The sequence below is a fragment of the Geotrypetes seraphini genome, chromosome 11 (genome assembly GCF_902459505.1).
Source record: "Geotrypetes seraphini chromosome 11, aGeoSer1.1, whole genome shotgun sequence".
Taxonomy (NCBI): Eukaryota; Metazoa; Chordata; class Amphibia; order Gymnophiona; family Dermophiidae; genus Geotrypetes; species Geotrypetes seraphini.
In genome coordinates this window covers 130,006,817-130,028,878 of record NC_047094.1, presented here as the reverse complement: position 1 = coordinate 130,028,878, position 22,062 = coordinate 130,006,817, and the positions used below count along the sequence as shown (strand labels likewise).

General features: G+C 45.1%; 1 protein-coding gene across 1 annotated transcript in view; it reads left to right on the top strand.

Moving 5' to 3' along the window:
• LOC117368887 (BPI fold-containing family C protein-like) overlaps positions 1–21,194 on the top strand; it is a 38,291-nt gene extending 17,097 nt beyond the window's left edge. The window contains exons 6-12 of the mRNA XM_033962628.1: positions 3,899–3,962; positions 4,927–4,987; positions 7,068–7,159; positions 8,577–8,753; positions 10,306–10,359; positions 16,854–17,021; positions 21,120–21,194. Of these exons, the coding sequence (XP_033818519.1) occupies positions 3,899–3,962; positions 4,927–4,987; positions 7,068–7,159; positions 8,577–8,753; positions 10,306–10,359; positions 16,854–17,021; positions 21,120–21,194 (691 nt within the window). The remainder of the gene's footprint in view (positions 1–3,898; positions 3,963–4,926; positions 4,988–7,067; positions 7,160–8,576; positions 8,754–10,305; positions 10,360–16,853; positions 17,022–21,119) is intronic.
• Positions 21,195–22,062: the final 868 nt, after the last annotated feature.

Below are 22,062 nucleotides of genomic sequence, written 5' to 3'. Positions count from 1 at the left end.
TCAGTTTTGGAGACCACACTACTGAAAGGACGTGCTGAGGATCGAGTCGGTTCAGCGAACGGCCACCAGGATGGTCTTGGGGCTCAAGGATCTCACGTATGAAGAAAGATTTTAAAAAAATTGCGGCTGTACTCACTTGAGGAAAGAAGAGAAAGGGGAGATATGATTGAAACATATAAGTACATCACGGGACGCATCGAGTCAGAAGATGATATCTTCTGGCTCATGGGACCCTCGACCACCAGAGGGCATCCGCTGAAGATCAGGGGAGGGAAGTTTCATGGCGACTCCAGGAAGTACTTCTTCACCGAAAGAGTAGTGGATCATTGGAACAGACTCCCACTCCAGGTGATAAAGGCCAGCAGCGTGACGGATTTTAAGAGAAAATGGGATACTCACGTGGGATCTTTAAGGGAGTAAATTCAGGGGAGGGGATACTTGGAATGGGCAGACTTGGTGGGCTATAGCCCTTTTCTGCCGCTTTTTTCTATGTTTCTATGTTTCTAAGGACAGTGACCAAACTCAAAGAGAAGGGATGGGGAATTTGAGTTGCTGCGGTGACGGGGAAAAGTGTGTCCCCGTGTCATTTTCGACTCTGAAATTCACAGCACCTACATCAAAGATGGCCCTAGTAAACCACAGGGCAGGCGGTCTGCAAAATCCAAATTGGTAGTCAACGAAAAGCAGCACAGCCAAAAAGATGTGTAGAAACCAGGTTCAATGTTATTGTGCGGATATCAGATAAAGCTAATCATGACAGCATTAGATAACACACTTTTTTGAGTTTTGTCATCTAATTCTGTTATTTTAGAGGTTTTCCTGGTGTTTTGATTCATTCCTTTCCAGCTTTCACCTGTTGCTGATTCAATTTTCCATGGCTGGTATGGCTCTGTAATTATTTTTTTAATAGCTGATTTGGTTTTATTATTGTTTTATGTGCCGTTATGCTTGCTCCCTATAATATGGATTTTTATTTAGGTACTAGTCTTTAAGCCCATTACATTAACGGGTGCTAGAATATATATGTCTGTCTTTCTTTCTGTCTCTCTCCCTACCCCTGTCTTTTTCTTTCTGCCTCTCTCCCTCCCGCTGTCTTTCTTTCTGTCTGTCTCACTCCCTGGCCCCCTTTGTCTGTCTGTCTTTCTGTCTCTCTCCCTGCCCCTGTGTCTTTCTTCCTTTATTTCCGTCTCCCTTCCTACTTCCCTGTGCAGCAGCCGCAGCATTCCCACTCCCTCAATTTCCCTATGCAGCAGCATTTTTTTTCCTCCCCCCCCACTTCCCTGTGCAGAAGCCGAAGCAGCATACTCACTCCCTCTATTTTCCTATTCAGCAGCATTTTTTTTCCATCCCCCCACTTCCCTGTGCAGCAGCCGCAGCATTCCCTCCCCCTCCATTCCCTGTTTAGCAGCATTTTTTTCTTTCCCCCCTTCTCTGTGCAGCAGCCGCAGCATTTCCTCCCCCTCCATTTCCCTGTGCAGCAGCATTTTTTCCCTACCCCCCCCCACTTCCCTGTGCAGCAGCCACAGCATTCCCTCCCTCTCCATTTCCCTGTGCAGCAGCATTTTTTCCCTACCCCCCCACACTTCCCTGTGCAGCAGCCGCAGCATTCCCTCCCCCTCCATTTCCCTATGCAGCAGCATTTTTTTTCATCTCCCCTCCCCACTTCCCTGTGCAGCAGCCACAGCATTCCCTCTCCCTCCATTTCCCTATACAGTAACAGGATTTCTCCATCCCCCCTACTCTTCCCGCGGTCTGGCCGGCTCACTTGCCGGAGTTATTTTTAAGTTTAAAGGTGCAGTGGCAGCTCCTCTAACGATCCCCGCCTGCATCGGAAGTCTTCTCTGACGCAGGTGCGGCTCATGAGAGGAGCCGCGGCGGCACCTGTAAACTGAAAAATAACTCCAGCAAGGGTGCTGGCCAACTGGCAGTTCAATGAGAGCCACAGCTTCAGAAGCCACCGCATGCGCCTTGAGGTGTCAAGTAGAATACTGCCACAGAAGCACACCTCACGGCGCCAGGAATCACGATATTTCAACAGCGCATGCGCGCTTAGGGTTTTATATATAGAGATGCACCCTCATTTTTCCATAGCTGGTTTGGCCTTGTAATTTTTTCAATAGCTGCCTATAATACACTCCTCCCTCCATATTCGCGGGGGTTAGGAGCAGAGCCAGCCCACAAATATTGAAAAATTGTGAATAGCTTTTAGGGCCGGCTCTGACCCATCCCCACCTCCCTCCTGTGTCCCGGGCATTCCCCAGACCTTACCTGGTGGTCTAGCGGTGAGGCGGGGCAGGATCAATCTTCCTATGCTGCAGAGCTGTCATCAAAATGGCTGCCATGAGTTCCCATTGTAGTCTCGATACTATTTGAGTCCTTGCTTTCCTTCTATTTAAGTACGAAGCTAATAACCTACCAGATTTATTACTTTCTCTATAATATTTGGATTCAGACTACAACGGGAACTCATGGCAGCCATTTTGATGACGGATCTGCATGGGGCAGGAGTGTAGGAAGATCTATCCTGCCCCGGGTCACTGCTAGACCACCAGGTAAGGTCTGGGGAAGGTCCAAGATGCAGCATTTCTATTGTTAAAAAAACAAGGGGGAGGTTCGGGCAAAAATTGTGAATAACCGATTCCACGGGTACTGAAACCACAGATTTGGAGGGAGAAATGTATGGATTCTTACCTTTGGGAGCATTGCAGTCATCTGCATTTTTTACCCCTAGTTTTTTCTTGCAATTCCTATGTCCTTTATAGACAAGTAGCTTCTATATTGATGATTATACATATGATTTGTTTTAACATATACTATCTGTTCTATGATAATTTTCTGGTTTGTTATTGTTTTCCAGTTTTATTAATCTCTGAAGCAGCCCTTAATGTGGGAGAAACACGGTCTGTGTAGGGTTTTATATGATGAGCTTTATCTGATGTGCACTGTGCTTCCATATTTTTGTATTATTTATAGTAATATCTTGTATGGTATATAATAATATTCAAATATGTTATTGTATTTTTTTTGTTTGTTCATATTTTTTTAATACAATAAAATATCTGGGGGAAAAAAACACGTTACATTTAAAGCACCTACCAGAAGCTAAACAAAAGAACCAGAATCATGCCTCCAGCTGCTCTTACTAGTGTCTAATGCCACTATAGGCCCGGCTAATGCCAGAATTGGCGTTAGGCACCGCAAAGCACCTATGTAAGCACAATTCATGGCAAAGATAAGCTCCAGAAATGTAGGCTTTGAAAACCCTGGCTTACATTTCTGGCGCCTAGTTTTTCTGGAGGTGCGATTATCTAAATGGCACTATCTGTTGGGCATTGATCAAGTTTCAAATTGATTAAAATTTGATATCCCGACTTATCCAAATTCAAAGCGATTTTACAAAGTAAAAAATAGCAAGCTTACAGCATTAGAATACAAAAAAAGGGGGGAAAATTAACTTGTAAGATGTAGAAACGTGAAACAAAGACAGATGAAAAGACAGGGACTAACTGGAATAAGAGGAAGGAGGAGAAGAACTACAATATTTGATATAAAAGAATGATTAAGGAACAGACAAAAAGGAGGGGAGACCTGGAGGAGCGGCCTAACAGGCCGCTCTAATGTAATCTTAAAATATCCTTAAAAGGATGGTCAAGCTTCAAAAGTATCTTTAAAAATAAATGTTTTTAAACTGGATTTAAATTTGTCTAGTAGCTTAAAACAACAAAAACAAGATTATGGCTAATTCCATAGGATTTTTTATTATTATTATTTCACATCAATTATATAAAAATACCCTTGAATTTTAAAATAAAATTTGATTTTGAATTTTGTGTTCAAGTTAATACCGTAGGGAATTTTCAGACATGAATCTTACTTCTGCTCATTTCTTCTTACTCAGATGGCTTTATAACTTATTCTCTGGTTTTCTGGATAAACCCATTCGAACTAACCTGAACGCAAAGGTAAGATGGCAGGAAAAGCCCTGGTCAATTGTTATCACAGAAGATGCATTCATCGGAAACAGAATTATCTCTTTTGTTCTATTTTCAAATGCCTTTCTTTGGCCTCCATTTGTTTAATTGTCCCCCTATATGAACATCCCGCCCACATTCCATCCACACTCCACCCATATTAATGCTTACCTATAAAATACATGATATCCAAATTTGCCCGGACTCGAAATTGCATTGGGCAGGAGGACATCCAGGCTATCAGTACGCAGAAAGCAGCAGTTAGGATCTGCGTACTGATAGCCTGGATCCTAACTGCTGCTTTGCGCGTACTGATAGCCTGGATTTGGCACTAAGGCCCTGAAGCAGTGGTTACCGGCCATGAAACGATCGTCAGCATGGCCTGTTTGTGTTACGTGGTTTTTACCATTAACTGTTCTCGGCTATTTTGTTTGCTCCCACCTGCTAACTTTAAACTTATGCGAACGGTTTTTGCCTATGATGCTTGGGTGGAAGAGCGTGGGTCCACCTCTCCGTTTGTCTTAAGTAATAAGCTAGCTTTCTTGGCTTGGGTGGTGCTTTTGTTTTGGAGTGATATGTTTGAATTTTTGTATTATACTTCCCTCCATTCCTTCCTGTTTTTTTGTGGTTGTATAAGCAATACACACTTTGGCAACAGATCACAATGAGAATGTTTAATATCACAAACAAGATGACTGGAATTCCTATTGTTATAGTCTTGTCCTGCGAGGTGCATTCATCATTTTACAGTATATGTTTTCCTGTATATGTTGTATGTTTCCTGTATATATTATATATTTGTCATGTGCTGTGATTTGAACCATTGTGTTAGAAAGATGTGTAATAAATAAACTTTTGGGCTGGGTGAGTAAGACACAAGTGAGAAGTGCTTGAAGATTTGCAATATGAAATATATATATATTAATGATTACACTTTTAAAATGTTTTTACGCAGCTGTGTCCAAAAGTCAAAGATATAATCAACTCCCTAAATCGAAAGTTGGACACATTTTTGGGTGAGTTGTGAACAGAGGTACTCTCTTTAGCAGTTGATTCCAGTGTGGCGCAGTGGTTAGAGCTACGAGGTTGTGGGTTCAAACCCACACTGCTCTTTGTGATTCTGAGAAAATCACTTAATCCCCCCATTGCCCCAGGTACATTAGATAGATTGTGAACTAGAGAGTTGCACGGGGACAGAATTCTCACCCATCCCCGCCAGGATCCTCTCCGTCCCCACCCATCCTCGCAAGGAATTACCTCCATCCCAGCTCCCGTCCCTATAAAAAGCTGCAATTACTTCTGACAGGATCATCAATTCCACAGTTTCTTTTGTGTTTGCGCTGCTGTTTTCCTTGTGGAATCTCTTTGGTGGAACCCTTTTTTTGTTTTGTTTTCTGTTCAGGTAATTACTTTATAAACCCCCTCTTTTACTAAGGCTGACGTGTCCATTATATTATATGGACGAACCCTGCTTCCAAAGCCTTCCATCCCCGGGGGAGTCCCGTTGGCTAGAGGGGTCCCCGTGGGCCAGAGGAGGGTCCCCGTGGGTTAGGGGGGATTCCTGCAGGACCCGCGGGATTCCCGCAATCCCTGTTCCTGTGCAGACCTTTATTGTGAACCCAGCAGGAAAGACAGGGAAAAACTTCAGTACCTGAATAAATTCATATAAATTGTTCTGACCTCTCTTGGGAGAACAGTATAGAAAAGAAATTAAGTCAGTATTATTTCTTAATTCAATGTTTTTATTCTTAATATAATAATTTTACCGCTTTGACTTAAATTTTTATTGTCTTTTTAGCCAATATGCTGTATTCTCATTTTAATATTGTACTTGACTGATTGTCCAGTTTCTCTCTTGTGTAAACCGCCTAGAATTATTTTGATTGTGGCGGTATACAAAAATAAAGTTAGTAACAAGATTCCATAACCCCCAAATAGTTGCAGCATTCCATGCTAGCGATCCCAGGGCAAGCAGTGGCTTGGTATAATTGCACTGGCATAAATGTGGCACGGATGTGCATAACTGAGAGTATTCTATGAATTATGTATGCAAGTTTTTATTGTTTATTGTTTAATTAGTTTTTTGATTAAACGCTTTATCGATTCTGCAAAGCGTTGTACAAAGCATTAAATAAAATAACATTTCAACAAACAAAATTACAATTAAAACATACTTTCAAAAAAGAACTGTAAGACAAACTACAACACATACTAGGTTAGTTAAGGACGAACGAACAGAAGACACAAGAAGGAAAAAGGGAAGAAATACAATAGCTATAGTAAATGAGAGAAACATTAAGGGTAAGCACAAAAGGGCAGGAATTAATAGAAAAAAAAGAAGACTAAAATGACTTTAGTTAAAATCAGCTTAAAAAAAAAAAAAAAAGAATGTTAAAACTTCAGTTAAAAGCATCTTTAAAAAGGAAACATTTTAAGTTGCTTTTGAACGTTTTTAAAGTATTTTCCGTTTTTAGATACAGCGGAAGAGCGTATCTAAGTAGGACCCCCACCCATGTCCAGTCCATGCTCCACCTACGTAGGTCGTTACACCTTGTGCCACTTGTATATGTTATTACAAAAGAGTGTTTAGGTACACTGGTGGCATTGTGGGTAGATGTACAGTACACTTACAATAGGTAAGTGCTAGGGTTCTGTGCATTTTTGCCTAATTATAGAATAGCCTTTCATGTGCTTGGAGACTGTCTGGATCATTTTCAAGAAGCTGTTGTGATTTTTCTCGTACATCATTACAGTAAAACCTTGGATTGCAAATAACTTGGTATGCAAGTGTTTTGCAAGACAAGCAAAATATTTTATTAATACGATTACATACAGTATTTTGTATTAAAATTTCTGGGTTGTGGAACAAATCGTCTGAATTTCCTATGGGGAAATTTGCTTTGATATACGAGTGTTTTGGATTAAAAGCAACTTTTCGGAACAAATTAGGCTTGCAAACCAAGGTTTTACTGCAGTTGAGTCGTCTTCCAGTCAATGCCGTTTACTGCTACTTTGAGAACCGTTGATTGTCTTTCATCCAGCATTCCACATATTGCATCAAATAACTGCCTTGTTTTCGGTTTCCTTTCCATACAGTTGTCACCAAGCCTGATGCTTACATTGACATACATTACTCTCTGCTAGAAAAGCCAAAAACAACCGACCGATACATTGACCTTTACTTGATGGTAATGATTTATGAATCATGAGTTTGGGACATGAATAAAGCCATTCTGACCTTCAAAAGTTACAAAGAGCCCTGGTTTTCACGATATTTAAAACACTCTACGGCTGGGGTCTCAAAGTCCCTCCTTGAGGGCAGCAATCCAGTCGGGTTTTCAGGATTTCCCCAATGAATATGCACGAGATCCATGTGCATGCACTGCTTTCAATGCATATTCATTGGGGAAATCCTGAAAACCCGACTGGATTGCGGCCCTCAAGGAGGGACTTTGAGATCCCTGCTCTACGGTCAACGATCCATTTAAATGTCAAGTGCAGCATTTGATAGGGTAGGGCAGGGGTAGGCAATTCCGGTCCTCGAGAGCCGAAGCCAGGTCAGGTTTTTAGGATATCCACATGGAATATGTATGAGATGGATTTGCATGCACTGCCTCCTTGAGATGCAAATCTATCTCATGCATATTTATTGTGGAGATCCTGAAAACCTGACTGGCTCTGGCTCTCGAGGACCGGAATTGCCTACCCCAGGGGTAGGGCAACGGGAAAAATTCCCCCCCTCCTTTAAAAAAAGGAGCAGTGCACAGCATTCAGCATGCCGGCCAGGCTAAAACCTGCTTGTGCAGTTTTGTAAAAGGTGTGTGTGTGTGTTATTGGGTATTGTTTCCCTCATGGTTTCTGGGAATGTTCGGGGGAGGGGGGATATTTTTTGTTTGGCCGTCAGAAGAGCAAATTTATTGCCTCCTACATCTATAAAATTGCATGTGCAATTTTGGTCGCTTACCCAAATTGTGCACGTAATTTAATTGAACAACCTACTAACATCAATAATTGGCATTTTAACAATTATTGGTTAGAGGAGTTAGGAGTCGAAAGCCCTCTCAAAGAGGTGGGCTTTTAAACGGGTCTTGAACACCTCCAGAGACGGAGCCTGCCATAGGGATTCAGGCAGCTTGCGCCAAGCATACAGCACAGCAAGGCAGGAGAGACGAAGTCTGGAGGCAGTTGAAGAGAAGGGCACAGAAAGGAGTGACTTACCAGCTGAACGGAGCTCATAGGGGGGTGGAGGGAGGGAGATAAGTGAAGAGAGATAGTGAGGGGCAGCTGAGTGAGTACATTTGGAGATCAGTAAGAGGAGGTTTTGAAAATTAAGACCCTGAGCTTGTGGCCCTTGCTAACAAAATGTTGTTGAACATTAGAGTGTGATGTGAATCTGTGTTCTTATTAGAATAATGACCATACTTTCTAAACCTGCCATAGAGGAGGTACCTTCACAGGACCACATAAAGTCGATGATTCATGGCCGATTTTGTAATTGTGATAACACCGGACTTTCACATTATTCGTTTTGAATGATAGATGATAGGTTTAAATGATTTGCTCATATCCTAACAGTTCGACTTCCCTGCTTGCCTCTCTCTGCAGGGGAAAGCTCGCCCAGCTGGAAATCCTGTGGAGTACGCATTAAGTCCAAAGCCAATTCCGCTTCCAGATGATAACAACTACATGTTATATGTTGGTTTCCCGACCGACTTTTTTCACACGTTAGCAGCCAGCTATTTTATGGCCAATGCCTTAGAAAGGACGATCACCCCGAAGGATGTAAGTTGTGCTAACCCCGTAAGCAGACATGCTGGAGCAAGGTTAATAGATAGCAAGACCACATTCATACAGCGGCTCGTGAATCTCCACTCCCTGTAGAGGCCGTGGCTTATGTTCTATTAAACTTGATACAGTAAACCCCCGCAAATTTGCGGTTCGCAAATGGCGGACTCAAGTTATTCGCGGTATTTTCCGACCGCCTCTTCTTGGTACTAAAGTCATGGTTACCCCAAATCAGGAGCTGCTTTGACAGGCTATCTGGTGTATCAAAGCAGCTCCTGATTGGGGTAACCATGACTTTAGTACCAGGAAGAGGCGGTTGGAAAGTGTGCCCGGCTTCGGAAGTACAATTTAAGCCCCCGCCAGCACCCCAGCTGCCCTTCTGCCTTCGATCAGCTGAAAAACCATGTTTGCGGTTTTTCCATAATTTACAGGGGTTCTTGGAATATATATATATACTAGTCTTTAAGCCCGTTACATTAACGGGTGCTAGAATATGTGTGTGTGTATCTGTATTTCTTTCTTTCTCTCTCTCACTCCTTAGCCTATTTCTGTATTTCTTTCTTTCTGTCTTTCTTTTTCCTCGGCTGTCCACCACCACCCCTTGCCTGTTCCCCCTGTTCATTCTGCCTTCCTTTTTCTTCCCCTGTGTCCACCACCACCCCTTCACTGCTCCCCTTATCCAGCAGCAGCCCTTCTCCCATTGTTTTAACTCCCCCATGTCCAGCAGCACCTCTTTCCTGCTCCCCCTGTCCAGCAGTAGGCCTCCCTTCCTTTTTTTGCCCCCTCTCCCGTCCATCAGCACCTCTTCCCCTGTCCAGCAGCACCTCTTTTCTACTCCCCCTGTCCAGCAGTAGGCCTCCCTTCCTTTTCTTGCCCCCCTCCATCAGCACCTCTTCCCCTGTCCAGCAGTACCTCTATTCTACTCCCCCTGTCCAGCAGTAGGCCCCCCCTTCCTTTTTTGCCACCCCCCTCCCCCCGTCCATCAGCACCTCTTCCCATGTCCAGCAGCAACCCTTACCTCCGTTCTTTGTCTGACTTCCACCGCCATCCTCTGCGGCCTGCTCCGACTCCCTCCTCGCTATCGCTTGCCGTTCCACCCCCCCCTCCCCGGGGAATCTTCGTGCATTTCGGCAGCCTCCTGTCTGCGGGCCGCCCGCCCGTGGTCCCCGGCCCGTTCGAGAGAGGAGCCGCGGCGGGCGGATGAGTAGGCAGGAGCGAGGAGGGTGAGAAGAAGATGCTGGCAGGTGTGCCTGTGCACCCCCACCCTCCGAATCAGCGGCAGCAGTGAGGCGGCACTCTGGCGGTGAGTGACGGCGAGGGGGGAGTTGCTCCATGTTCTGGCCTGCCTCCGTGTTCGAAAATCGAATTTGGCACGGAGGCATACCTCACGGCGCCAGGAATCACGATGTTTGAACAGCGCATGCGCGCTCTAGGGTTTTATTATATATATATATATACACACATATACACACACACATATTTATAAAACATGTGATGTATAAGATGTATTATATTCATGAATTAAATGTATTTCTTGTATTTCTTTCAGTTCCCTGAAGCATTTTGGCTAAGTACCGATGGTTATAATCATACATTTTCTGAGGTGGGCGAGTTTAATTTCACGAAAGGTTAAGTCCATCTTTCCTTGCATTTTGCTTCTTTCTCCAAGATTTCTTATTGGTCTCAAGAGTCTTAAGTTTCTGAGGTGTAGGTCTTAACGTATGCACTAAAAAAGATTTATTCTTAAGGACTGAGGGGAATTTCCTGTGCCTGATTAATTTAGGTGAGATAACTGAGATCACATATGTTTTTATCTAGGCTCAGATTTTCTGTTATCAGTCTAATTCTCTAATTCTCTCAAAACATCTGGGTTCACCCAAGGCCTAAACTGAATAAAAACTGGCACTTTTTCAAACTCATTAGGACAGATCTCTGTGCAAAACAGCAGACCTAGGGTAACCCAGACGTCTCGACAGCTTTTAAAAACTGCTATTCAATATATTTATTAATGACCTGGAAACAGGGACAAAGTGCGAAGTTGTTAAATTTGCAGATGACATGAAACTCTCCAGTAAGGTTAGATCTGTAGAGGAATGTAAAGAACTTCAAGGGGACCTGAACAAACAGAGTGAGTGGACAAATAAATGGCAGATGAGCTTCAATGTAGAGAAATGTAAAGTTATGCACATAGGGAAAGGGAACCCGATGTACAACTACACAATGGGGGGGATGGTACTGGGGGAAAGCAACCTAGAAAAGGACTTGGGGGTTTTGGTAGATAGAACAATGAAACCGGCGGCACAGTGCGCAGCGGCCTCAAAAAAGGCAAACAGAATGTTGGGCATCATCAAAAAAGGTATCACTACCAGAACCAAGGAAGTTATCCTCCTGCTGTATAGGGCGATGGTGCGACCGCATCTGGAGTACTGCGTTCAGTACTGGTCGCCGTACCTTAAGAAGGATATGGCGATTCTCGAGAGGGAATGATAAAGGGCATGGAAAACCTCTCATACGCTGAGAGGCTGGAGAAGCTGGGGCTCTTCTCCCTGGAAAAGCGGAGACTTAGAGGGGATATGATAGAAACTCATAAGATCATGAAGGGTATAGTGAAGATAGAGAGGGACAGATTCTTCAGACTAGCAGGGGCAACAAAAACTAGAGGACACTCAAAAAAATTGAAGGGAGATAGGTTCAGAACAAATGCTAGGAAGTTCTTCTTCACGCAGAGGGTGGTGAACGCCTGGAATACGCTTCCAGAGAAGGTGATAGAGCAGAGTACGATTTTGGGTTTCAAAAAGGGATTGGACGAGTTCATGAAGGAAAAGGGGATCCAGGGGTACAATTAGAGGGTTACTATACAGTACAGAAGGCTGGAAAGTAATAGAGTAGTAGAGTAATAGATCACTACAGGTCGTTGACCTGGGGGGCCACCGCGGGAGCGGACTGCTGGGCGTGATGGACCTATGGTCTGACTCAGCAGATGCAATGCTTATGTGCTTATGTACTTTGTCCAGGTTTTGAAAAGCCTCCTCACATCACACTGGACATTAAGGAAATCCGGGTATGCGCATGATGTCATCTCGTGGCATCCACGCATGCGTGGCTTTCCTCCCTGCCCGGCCGCAGAGGGTGGGGCTAGGGCAGAACTGGGGGCGGGATTAGGGCATTACAGGGCGGGGACGGGTGAAACCGGGCGGGTCTAGGGGGGTCCAGATTTTACGACTGCAAAATCTGGCAAACCCTAAGGAGACCAGAATTTCGAATGCTAAACAAACATTGCATTTTACTTCAGAGATCCGGAGTTTCATGTCTTCCGGCTTTTGAAAAGAGCAAAACAAACAGATTTGGGACCAAATTCTGTAAAGGATGACTAACTTTAGTCTTAGGCTATAGGCTTTAGGCGTCCAAATAAAGTGGATAATAAGTTCAATTAATGACTTTAACACGTATTAATTGGAACTTAGACATCTAAACGCTAGACGTGATTCTATAAATAGACCTGTTTTCACAAGCTGTCCTCTAATTTAAATAGAGGATTTCGTAAGCAATATACATGTATAGATATTTTTTTCCATGTACTTTAAGGAACATAGAGGCCAAAAGAGGACTTGGACAAGTGTTGAAGGTACATTTTTTATACTTATCCTAAAGAAATGACTGCTTAAGAATCAAGAGGATATAAGCTTGGCTTTGGAATTGAGATGCAGTTGACTATCTGAGTATGTAATGTAATGTAATGTAATTTATTTCTTATATACCGCTACATCCGTTAGGTTCTAAGCGGTTTACAGAAAATATACATTAAGATTAGAAATAAGAAAGGTACTTGAAAAATTCCCTTACTGTCCCGAAGGCTCACAATCTAATGTGTGGTGCAATGGTTAAAGCAGCAACGGCGAACCTATGGAACGCGTGCCAACTGTGGCACGCGAAGGCCTTGCAGCTGGCACGCACAGGGCCGCCATCAGGGCAGTACTACCAGGGGGTGCACAGGAGAGAGAGCTGAACGGGGACGATGGGGGACCCGCGGGGTTAAATATAACTCAAGCCGTGAGGCTTGTATTCTACTCCGACTGCCCTGCCGCTCACACAGCCGATCGGAAATCTTCCCCGACGTCAGCGCTGACGTCGGAGGGAGGGCTTAAGCAAAGCCCGCCCTCCGACGTCAGTGCTGATGTTGGGGAAGACTTCTGGTCGGCTATGTGTGCACGGCGGGACAGGCAGGAAATAGAAGACAAGCCTACGCGGCTCGAGCTACATTTTGCTGAGAAAGTTGCTAAGATGGGCTGGGAGACAAACAGGGAACACAAAAGGGGGAGGGAGTGCGTTTTGGACACAAGGCATGAACTTGGGAGAAAGGAAGGGAGGGAAAGAGATGCTGAGGTGGGGGAGGGAATGCATTTTTGGACACAGAAGGCATGGACTTGGGACAGAGGAAGGGAGGGAAAGAGATGCTGAGGTGGGGGAGGGAATGCATTTTTGGACACAGAAGGCATGAACTTGGGAGAGAGGAAGGGAGGGAAAGAGATGCTGAGGTGGGGGATGGAATGGGTTTTTGGACACAGAAGGCATGGACTTGGGAGAGAGGAAGGGAGGGAAAGAGATGCTGAGGTGGGGGATGGAATGGGTTTTTGGACACAGAAAGCATGAACTTGGGAGAGAGGAAAGGAGGGAAAGATGCTGAGGTGGGGGAGGGAATGGGTTTTTGGACACAGAAGGCATGGACTTGGGAGAGAGGAAGGGAGGGAAAGAGATGCTGAGGTGGGGGAGGGAATGGGTTTTTGGACACAGAAGGCATGGACTTGGGAGAGAGGAAGGGAGGGAAAGAGATGCTGAGGTGGGGGAGGGAATGCATTTTTGGACACAGAAGGCATGGACTTGGGAGAGAGGAAGGGAGGGAAAGAGATGCTGAGGTGGGGGAGGGAATGGGTTTTTGGACACAAGGCATGGACTTGGGAGAGAGGAAGGGAGGGAAATAGATGCTGAGGTGGGGGAGGGAATGTGTTTTTGGACACAGAAGGCATGGACTTGAGAGAGAGGAAGGGAGGGAAAGAGATGCTGAGGTGGGGGAGGGAATGTGTTTTTGGACACAGAAGGCATGGACTTGGGAGTGAGGAAGGGAGGGAAAGAGATGGTTGTGTACACGGGGAATAGAAGAAAGGAGAATTTTTGGTCATAGGGAGGGAGTGAGGTACAGACAGTGGCATACCAAGGTGGGGGTGGGGGCAGTCTGCCCAGGTTTTATGCCCCAAGGGGGTGCACAGCTGGCCACCCTCCAGTGTTCTCCCTAGGCTGGCAAACTGCGTCTCTTTAGCCACTTGAGTGCCACCGCCGCCATTGGGAACAGGCCGGTGCCAAGTTCTCCCTGCTTTTCCCTCTGGAGCCGACCAACTCTCGCCACCCGCGTCAATTCTGATGTCGGAGAGGATGTTCTGGGCCAGCCAATCGCTGCCTGGCTGGCCCAGAACGTCATCTCCGATGTTAGAATTGACGTCGAGTGGCGAGAGTTGGTCGGCCCCGTGGGGAAGAGAAGCAGGGCGAACTCGGCGCCGGCCTGTTCCCGATAGCGGCAGTGGCAGCCTATTCCCCAGTGGCGGTGGCAGCATTTTCCCAATGGTGGTGGCATAGGGGAGGGCAAGGAGAAAGAAAGAAAGGGGGGGACAGGGAGCCAAAAAAAAAAAAGAAAGAGGGCTGGGTGAAACAAAGAAAAATGGGGCACGGAGAGAGAGAGAAAGACAGACATACAGAATGAAAGGGGGTATGGAGAGAGAGAAAAAGAAAGAAGGGGGCAGGGTGAAACAAAGAAAAAGTTTGGGGAGACAATGAGGTCTGGAGGAGAGAAAGCATACAGGAGGCTGAAAAAAGGGAAGAAATATTGGATGCACAGTCAGAAGAATAAAGTGCAACCAGAGACTGATGAAATTACCAAAGGTAGAAAAATGATTTTATTTTCAATTTAGTGATCAAAATGTGTCCGTTTTGAGAATTTATATATGCTGTCTATATTTTGCACTATGGCCCCGGGCCTTTTACTAAACCGCAATAGCGTTTTTTAGCGCAGGAAGCCTATGAGCTTCAAGAGCAGCGTGGGGCATTCAGCGCAGGTCCCTGCGCTAAAAACCGCTATCGCGGTTTAGTAAAAAGGGAGGGGGAATATTTGTTTATTTTTGTGTAGTTGTTACTGAGGTGACATTGCATAAAGTCATCTGCCTTGACCTCTTTGAAAACCCGCGGAATATAAATGATAATTAACATTTTCTCTGCGTACAGCGTGCTTTGTGTTTTTAAAATTTTATTGTTGGTAGATCATTTTGACTTGGCCACAAAGGTAAGGGGGAGGGAGGGGAGCTGCTGAAAGAGTCTACCTTGACGTGGTTGCAGGCTTACAAATCTTTTGGTCAAAGAGTGCGGCGACAGAGAAAAAAAGTATGTGTGTATTCGGCCCATGAATGAAATCATTAAAACATTATAAATTGCCAATAAATTGAAATGAAAACCAAAGGATTGTGAATCAAATTGATTCTCTGACAATACAAAGATTCCAACCTTTAAAAATGATGTTACATAGTTCAGGCAACTTTATAAAAAGTTTTTAGATACTAAAATCTTGTTATTAAGGTTTAATTGACGTGCTGGCACTTTGAGGAAATTCTTTGGTTTTGTGCGGCAGTTTGGGCACTCGGGCTCAAAAAGGTTAGCCATCACTGGGTTAAAGCAACAGCCTTAGTACCCTGATGTTTGTTGGTTCAAATCCCACTCTGCTCCCTGTGACAGAAGCAAACTTATGCATATGCAGTGTAATAGTTATGTGAGGAAGGGAAGGCGAAAAGGATTGGTAATGTATTAATTTTGTGTATTTTAAGTGCGCTATGTATAATGCTCAAGTTTAATATATTTGTATTGCACTGTCAAAATTTGAAAAATCAATAAAAAATAATTTAAAAAAAGGATTGAAAGATAAATAAAATGTAATAGTGATACCGGCATTTCACTGCATACAATTTTAATGGAAAACAGCATAAAATCGCCATTCTAATGATGTCATAATAATGAGACTTGATAACATTACACTTCTCCCTCCGTATTCACGGTTTCAGCATTTGCGGTTTCGATTATTCACGGTTTTTAGCTTGCTGGCTCCTCCCCCCAAATGACCTCAGCTTGCATAGAGAAATTGCTGATTCCAAGCGTTTTACAGAGAAAATCGCCAATTCCCGGCACTTTCTTCGCCGTGTTTTGCCTCTCCTTCAGGAACAGGCCAGGTCTCCCCACCATGTTATTCGCGGTTTCACCCTATTCACGATGGTTTTTAATAGAAAACAGCGAACAACATATGAAAAAGTTATTCGCGGTTTTTCTGTATTTGCAGTTCTGTTAATCCCCTGTCACAGCGAATACGGAGGGAGAAGTGTATAGACGTTGTGTAGACGTCTATGTGATGCCTAAAAGGCGATTCTGTAAAGGACGTCTAACTACTGAGACGCATCTAGACTCGCTGAGCGGTGCTATAGTGCATCTTTGCATTATAGAATCACGGTTCATAGACAACGGCACGAAAGACAAAAGCGCGCGCCGCACAAAATTACAGTTTTTAGGGGCTCCGACGGGGGTTTTGTTGGGGAACCCCCACAGTTTACTTAATAGATATCGCGCAGGCGTTATGGGGTGTTTGGGGGGTTGTAACCCTCCACATTTTACTGTAAACTGAACTTTTTCCCTAAAAACAGGGAAAAAGTTCAGTTTTCAGTAAAATGTGGGGAGTTACAACCCCCCCACACCCCCCACACAACGCGGCGCGATGTCTATTAAGTAAAGTGGGGGGTTCCCCCCCACGCCCCCCTGTCGGAGCCCTAAAAACAGTAATTTAGAGCGGGGTGCGCCTTCGCGCTGCGCTCAATTGTCTGGGCGCACCTTTGTCGTGGCGCGCTTTTGACCTGACACCTAGAATCACGCTGAGCAGTTTACCGCTGGACATCTAGGCGACGCCTAAATTTTAGAGGTCCCTTACAGAATTTGGTGTCCTATGACATGTATTGTGGTAGAATTTAATCTGTTGGTTCAATCGTATTCCTTTTTCTCGTCTAAAAATTTGTGCAGATTACATTGCACTACCCAGAGGCCTGCCCTATGGAAATGATCGTAATGGCCACCCAAGCCCCTGCGGTGAGCTTGACACCAAACAGTCTGACCCTGACTATGTTCGGCTTCCTTAAGGCATATGCACTCCTTCCAGACTCCCTCGAACCCCTGTTTTCAATGTATCTGGTAAGAGCTGTAGATGATATGAAGTTATTTTGAGTACACAGACGCGTTTTTAATAAGTGCATTGATGCCAAAGAATTCATAGGGCCCCCTTTTCCCAAAGCAATGGTAACGATTCTCCCGTGGCAAATACACCACAGCCCGTGGGCCTCATTTTGAAAGCACTTCGGCACGCAAAGTACCATAGGTTTCTATGGTATTCTGTGCATATAAGTGTTTTAGAAGCGAGCCCCACAGGAATAGAATGAGCTTCGGTACATTTACCACGGGGGAATCACTACTGTGGCTTTGTAAAAAGGAACCCCAAATTCATTGTATTTAAAGACCGTTAATTGGGATTAAACTTAGGGGACCTTTTACTAAGTGCATTAGCTGATTTAGTGCACGCTAAATATTATCGTCCTCTAAACCAGTGGTTCCCAACCCTGTCCTGGAGAACCACCAAGCCAGTCGGGTTTTCAGGATAACCCTAAAGCAGGGGTAGGGAACTCCGATCCTCGAGAGCCGTATTCCAGCCGTGTTTTCAGGATTTCCCCAATGAATATGCATGAGATCTATTTGCATGCACTGCTTTCAATGCATATTCATTGGGGAAATCCTGAAAACACGACAGGAATACGGCTCTCGAGGACCGGAGTTCCCTACCCCTGCCCTAATGAATATGCATGAGAGAGATCTGCATATAATGGAGGTGCCAGGCATGCAAATCTGCTCCATGCATATTCATTAGGGCTATCCTGAAAACCCGACTGGCCTAGTGGTCCTCCAGGACAGGTTGGGAACCACTGCTCTAAACGCTACTGCGTCCATAGAATATAATGGACGCATTAGCATTTAGCGCGCTAAATCGGCTAGTGTGCCTTAGTAAAAGGACCCCTTAGTGGGCGCCTCAGCATTTAGCGTAAACTACATTGATTAGCGCATGCTAAATCAGAGCGCGCTAAATTAGTTAACGCGCCTTAGTGACATAGACATCCAGTCTGTTCATCAATGATTTGTTCATTTGGGCCCAGATTCTATAAATGATGCCTGAACCGAGGTGCCTAGATCGGCGCGCTTAATTTGGGGCTCCTTTTACTAAGGTGTGCTAGCCATTTTATCGCTCGCTAAATATTATCGCACACTAAGGGCTCCTTTTACTAAGCTGCGTTAGAGTTTTTAGCGCACGCTAAACCCGCGCTACGTGGCTAGAACTAACGCCAGCTCAATGCTGGCGTTAAGGTCTAGAGCGCTATTCCGCGCGTTAAAGCCCTAACGCGGCTTAGTAAAAGGAGCCCAAAATGCCAACGCATCCATTATATTCTATGGCCACGTCAGTGTTTAGCGCGTGCTAATATTTAAGCTTTTTAAATAATTAAGGGATCCTTTTACTAACATAGAAACATAGAAAAAGACAGCAGAAAAGGGCCACTGCCCATCAAGTCTGCCCACCCTAATGACCCACCCTCATAACTTCACCCCGCTAGAGATCCCACATGCGTATCCCATTTTTTCTTAAAGTCTGGCACGCTGCTGGCCTCAATCACCTGCAGTGGAAGTTCATTCCAATGATCGACCACCCTTTCGGTGAAGAAATACTTCCTGGTGTCACCATGAAATTGCCCGCCCCTGATTTTCAGCGGATGCCCTCTTGTGGTCGAGGGTCCTTTAAGAAAGAAGATATCGTCTTCCACCTCGATACGGCCCGTGATATATTTAAACGTCTCAATCATGTCCCCCCTCTCTCTATGTTTCTCGAGCGAGTATAGCTGCAATTTATTCAGTCTTTCCTCATATGGGAGATTCTTGAGCCCCGAGACCATCCTGGTGGCCATTCGTTGAACCGACTCAATTCTCAGCACATCTTTTTGATAATGTGGCCTCCAGAATTGTACACAATAATCCGTGTGTGCTAATCAGCGCTGTAAAATTGAATTATCCGCAAAACAAGGCATTCACACATATCTTCCTTAGACCACAAAACTTGGGGGAGGGGGGAATGCCATAATAGAGTTAAGAGAAACTCAAATCAGGTACAGTACTCCCTCGATATTCGCAGAGGTTCCATTCCAGGAACCCCCGCCAATACGGTTGTTAGCGGGGAAGATAAGAGAGGGCAGCCGGAGCACCAGCGAGTGAAGGAAATCACTCGCGGTATGCTCCGACCGCCTCTTCCTGTACTAAAGTCGGGCCTTACCAATCAGGAGCTACTTTGACACGCAACTCCAGATTGGTGAGGCCCGACTTTAGTGCAGGAAGAGGCGGTCGGAGCATACTGCGAGTGATTTCCTTCACTTGCCAGCGCTCCGGCTGCTCTCTCCTGCCCGATCATTCGCGGTCAGAAAATCCGCAAATGACCGGGACCGCGAACGACTGGGGGGAACACTGTATTTAGAGAATCAGGAATAGGCTTAACCGTTAGGTCCCATTTAACCAATTTGCTGTTCTACAATTGCTAAACATTCCCAGCCGTCAACTTCTTCAAATCCAGGAAAGCCCAGAACGGTTCAGGTGAGAAAATATATATATTTCACTCCCAAATATTTCACCATGCCGTTGAATGGGTAAGTGAAAATAAACTTTTGCGCCCGTAGTTATTGTTTTCAGTTCTCATAGCCAAGAACAAGTTCCTCCGCTCTTGTGTTTATCTCTTGATGTCATAGAAAATCCAAACTTCTCCCCCCCCCCATGAAACAAAATTGCCATACTGGGATAGACCAAAGGTCTATCACGCCCAGTATCCCGTTTCCAACAGTGGCCAACCCAGGTCCCAAGTACCTGGCAGAAACCCAAAGAGTAGCAACATTCCAGAGCTGAGATTGTGATGTCATAATACCTCATTCCACCAATACCTAAGAGCCAACCTCAACAGTGATGTCACAATGGCTTGACTGCCCTATACTTGGCTCACATAAGAACATAAGAATTGGCATACTGGGACAGATCGAAGGTCCATCAAACCCAGTCTCCTGTTTCCAACAGTGGCCAACCTATGTCCCAAGTGCCTAAGGTAGATCCCAAGTAGTAAAACAGATTTTATGCTGCTTATCCTAGGAAGAAGAAGTGGATTTCCCCAAGCCATCTCAAGTAATGGCCTATGGTCTCACAGAATATTGCTATATCTTATAGGGAGAATTGAAAAGAGAAACAACAATATTTTGTTATCCCTACAATAAGGCAAATGTACATGGATAGAATACTTGAATGGTCTCTATAGTAAGTGAAGACTCATTAGCAGAAGAGATTTTCAGAATTAGGGCTCCTTTTACTAAGCTGCGCTGGAGATTAGTGTGCGCCTCCTTTCCCTCCCCCCGCCCCCCCCCACTACACACCAAGAACTAATGCCAGCTCAAAGTTGGTGTTAACGTCTAGTGCGCGTGCTAAAACCACTATCGCAACTTAGACAAAGGAGCACTTAAGAGATAAACAGGATTCTAATATATACTGATACAGATATGGACACAACGGTGACGGGACATAAGCGCGCCGGACAAAGCCACGCCGACATTTCAGCCCAGACAATTGTGCGCAAGACTCCAGCGTACCGCTGTAAAAGTTAATTTTAAAGAGCTCCGACAGGGGTGTGGGGGGGACCCCCCCACACACACTTTACTTAATACTGTTTGTACTGCCGTTGGCTGCCACTGGGGGTGCAACCTCCCACATTATACAGAAAACTTAACTTTTTCCTTAAAAAAAATTTTTTTAATTTATTAAAAAAAAAAAAATTGGGAAAAGTTCAATTTACTCTATAATGGGGGATTCCAACCCCCCCAAGTCCCCCCCCCCCAACGGCAGCGCGAACACTATTAAGTAAACTGGGGGGGTTCCCCCTTCACACACCCCCGTCGGAGCTCTTTAAAATTAACTTTTCCGGCGGCGCACTGGAGTCTTGCGCCCAATTGTCTTAGCTCAAATGTCGGCGTGGCATTGCCCCCCCCTCCCCCGCGCGCGAATGACTGTGAACCGGGCACACTTTTATTTTCAGTCTTTATGGCTGAATATCCTACTCATACAAGATTAATTGATCTGTAAAAAAAAAAAAAAGCTAATTTTTTTCAAGCTTATCACAGAAAGAGATGTCTCAGATGCTTCTGGTATTTTCCCCCGTCTTTCCCGCAGGAAGCTGACCTCTGCACTCATGACCTTCAAATGTCACAGCTGAACCTAACCAGCAACTTCATCCTGACCAGGTGATGGATTCCTCATTTTTTTTTTTTTCCCCCCAACACAGTTCAGAATTCACCAAGAAAATATACGCAACCATAATATATTCGTTTATTTATCATCCAAAATATTTGTATTCTGCCTATCAACTACAATCTTATAAATGACACAAAAAACATTAAAAGCTTAGAAATAAATAAAATGAATAAAGATATCGGAACGCAGAAACACTCCATCGAGGGCTAGAAACGTAGGGCTCTTTTTACTAAGGTGCGCTAGGTGTGCCAAGTATTAGCACGCACCCACCACGCGCTAAACGCTTAACATGTGCACGTCAGTCTATGGACACGTTAGCGGTTAAGTGTTTAGCGCGTGATAATATTTATCGCACGCTAAAAAGCACAGCGCACCTTAGTAAAAGAGGGGGGTACGTGTATAGCCCTCGATGGAAACTGCCGCAGAGTCAGTGGCGTAGTAAGGAGAGAGGTGAGGGGGGCAGTCCGCCCTGGGCGCCATCTTGCTCGGGGCACTGGCATCCTTCCTCCTCTCTGCCCCCCTTCTCACTCCTCTCCCTGCCATGCACGTGCCCCTTCCCTTCCCCCCGTACCTTTTTAACGTCAACATGAGCAGCCACCAACTCGCCGCCCGCGTCGACTTCGGCGCTCTCTCTGACATCACTTCCGGGACCCCCACGCCCAGGAAATGATGTCGGAGAGAATGCCAAAGCCAACATGGGCAGTAAGGTGGTGGATGCTTGGGATGAAATTAAAAAAAGGTATGGGGAAGGGGGCACGTGAATGTGGTGGTGGGGGGGAGGGGAAGAGAGGGAGGGTACCACCGTCCCAGGTCCCCCTCACCCTTGTTGTTGCACTGCCCAAATTTGTTGGCTGGACTGAGA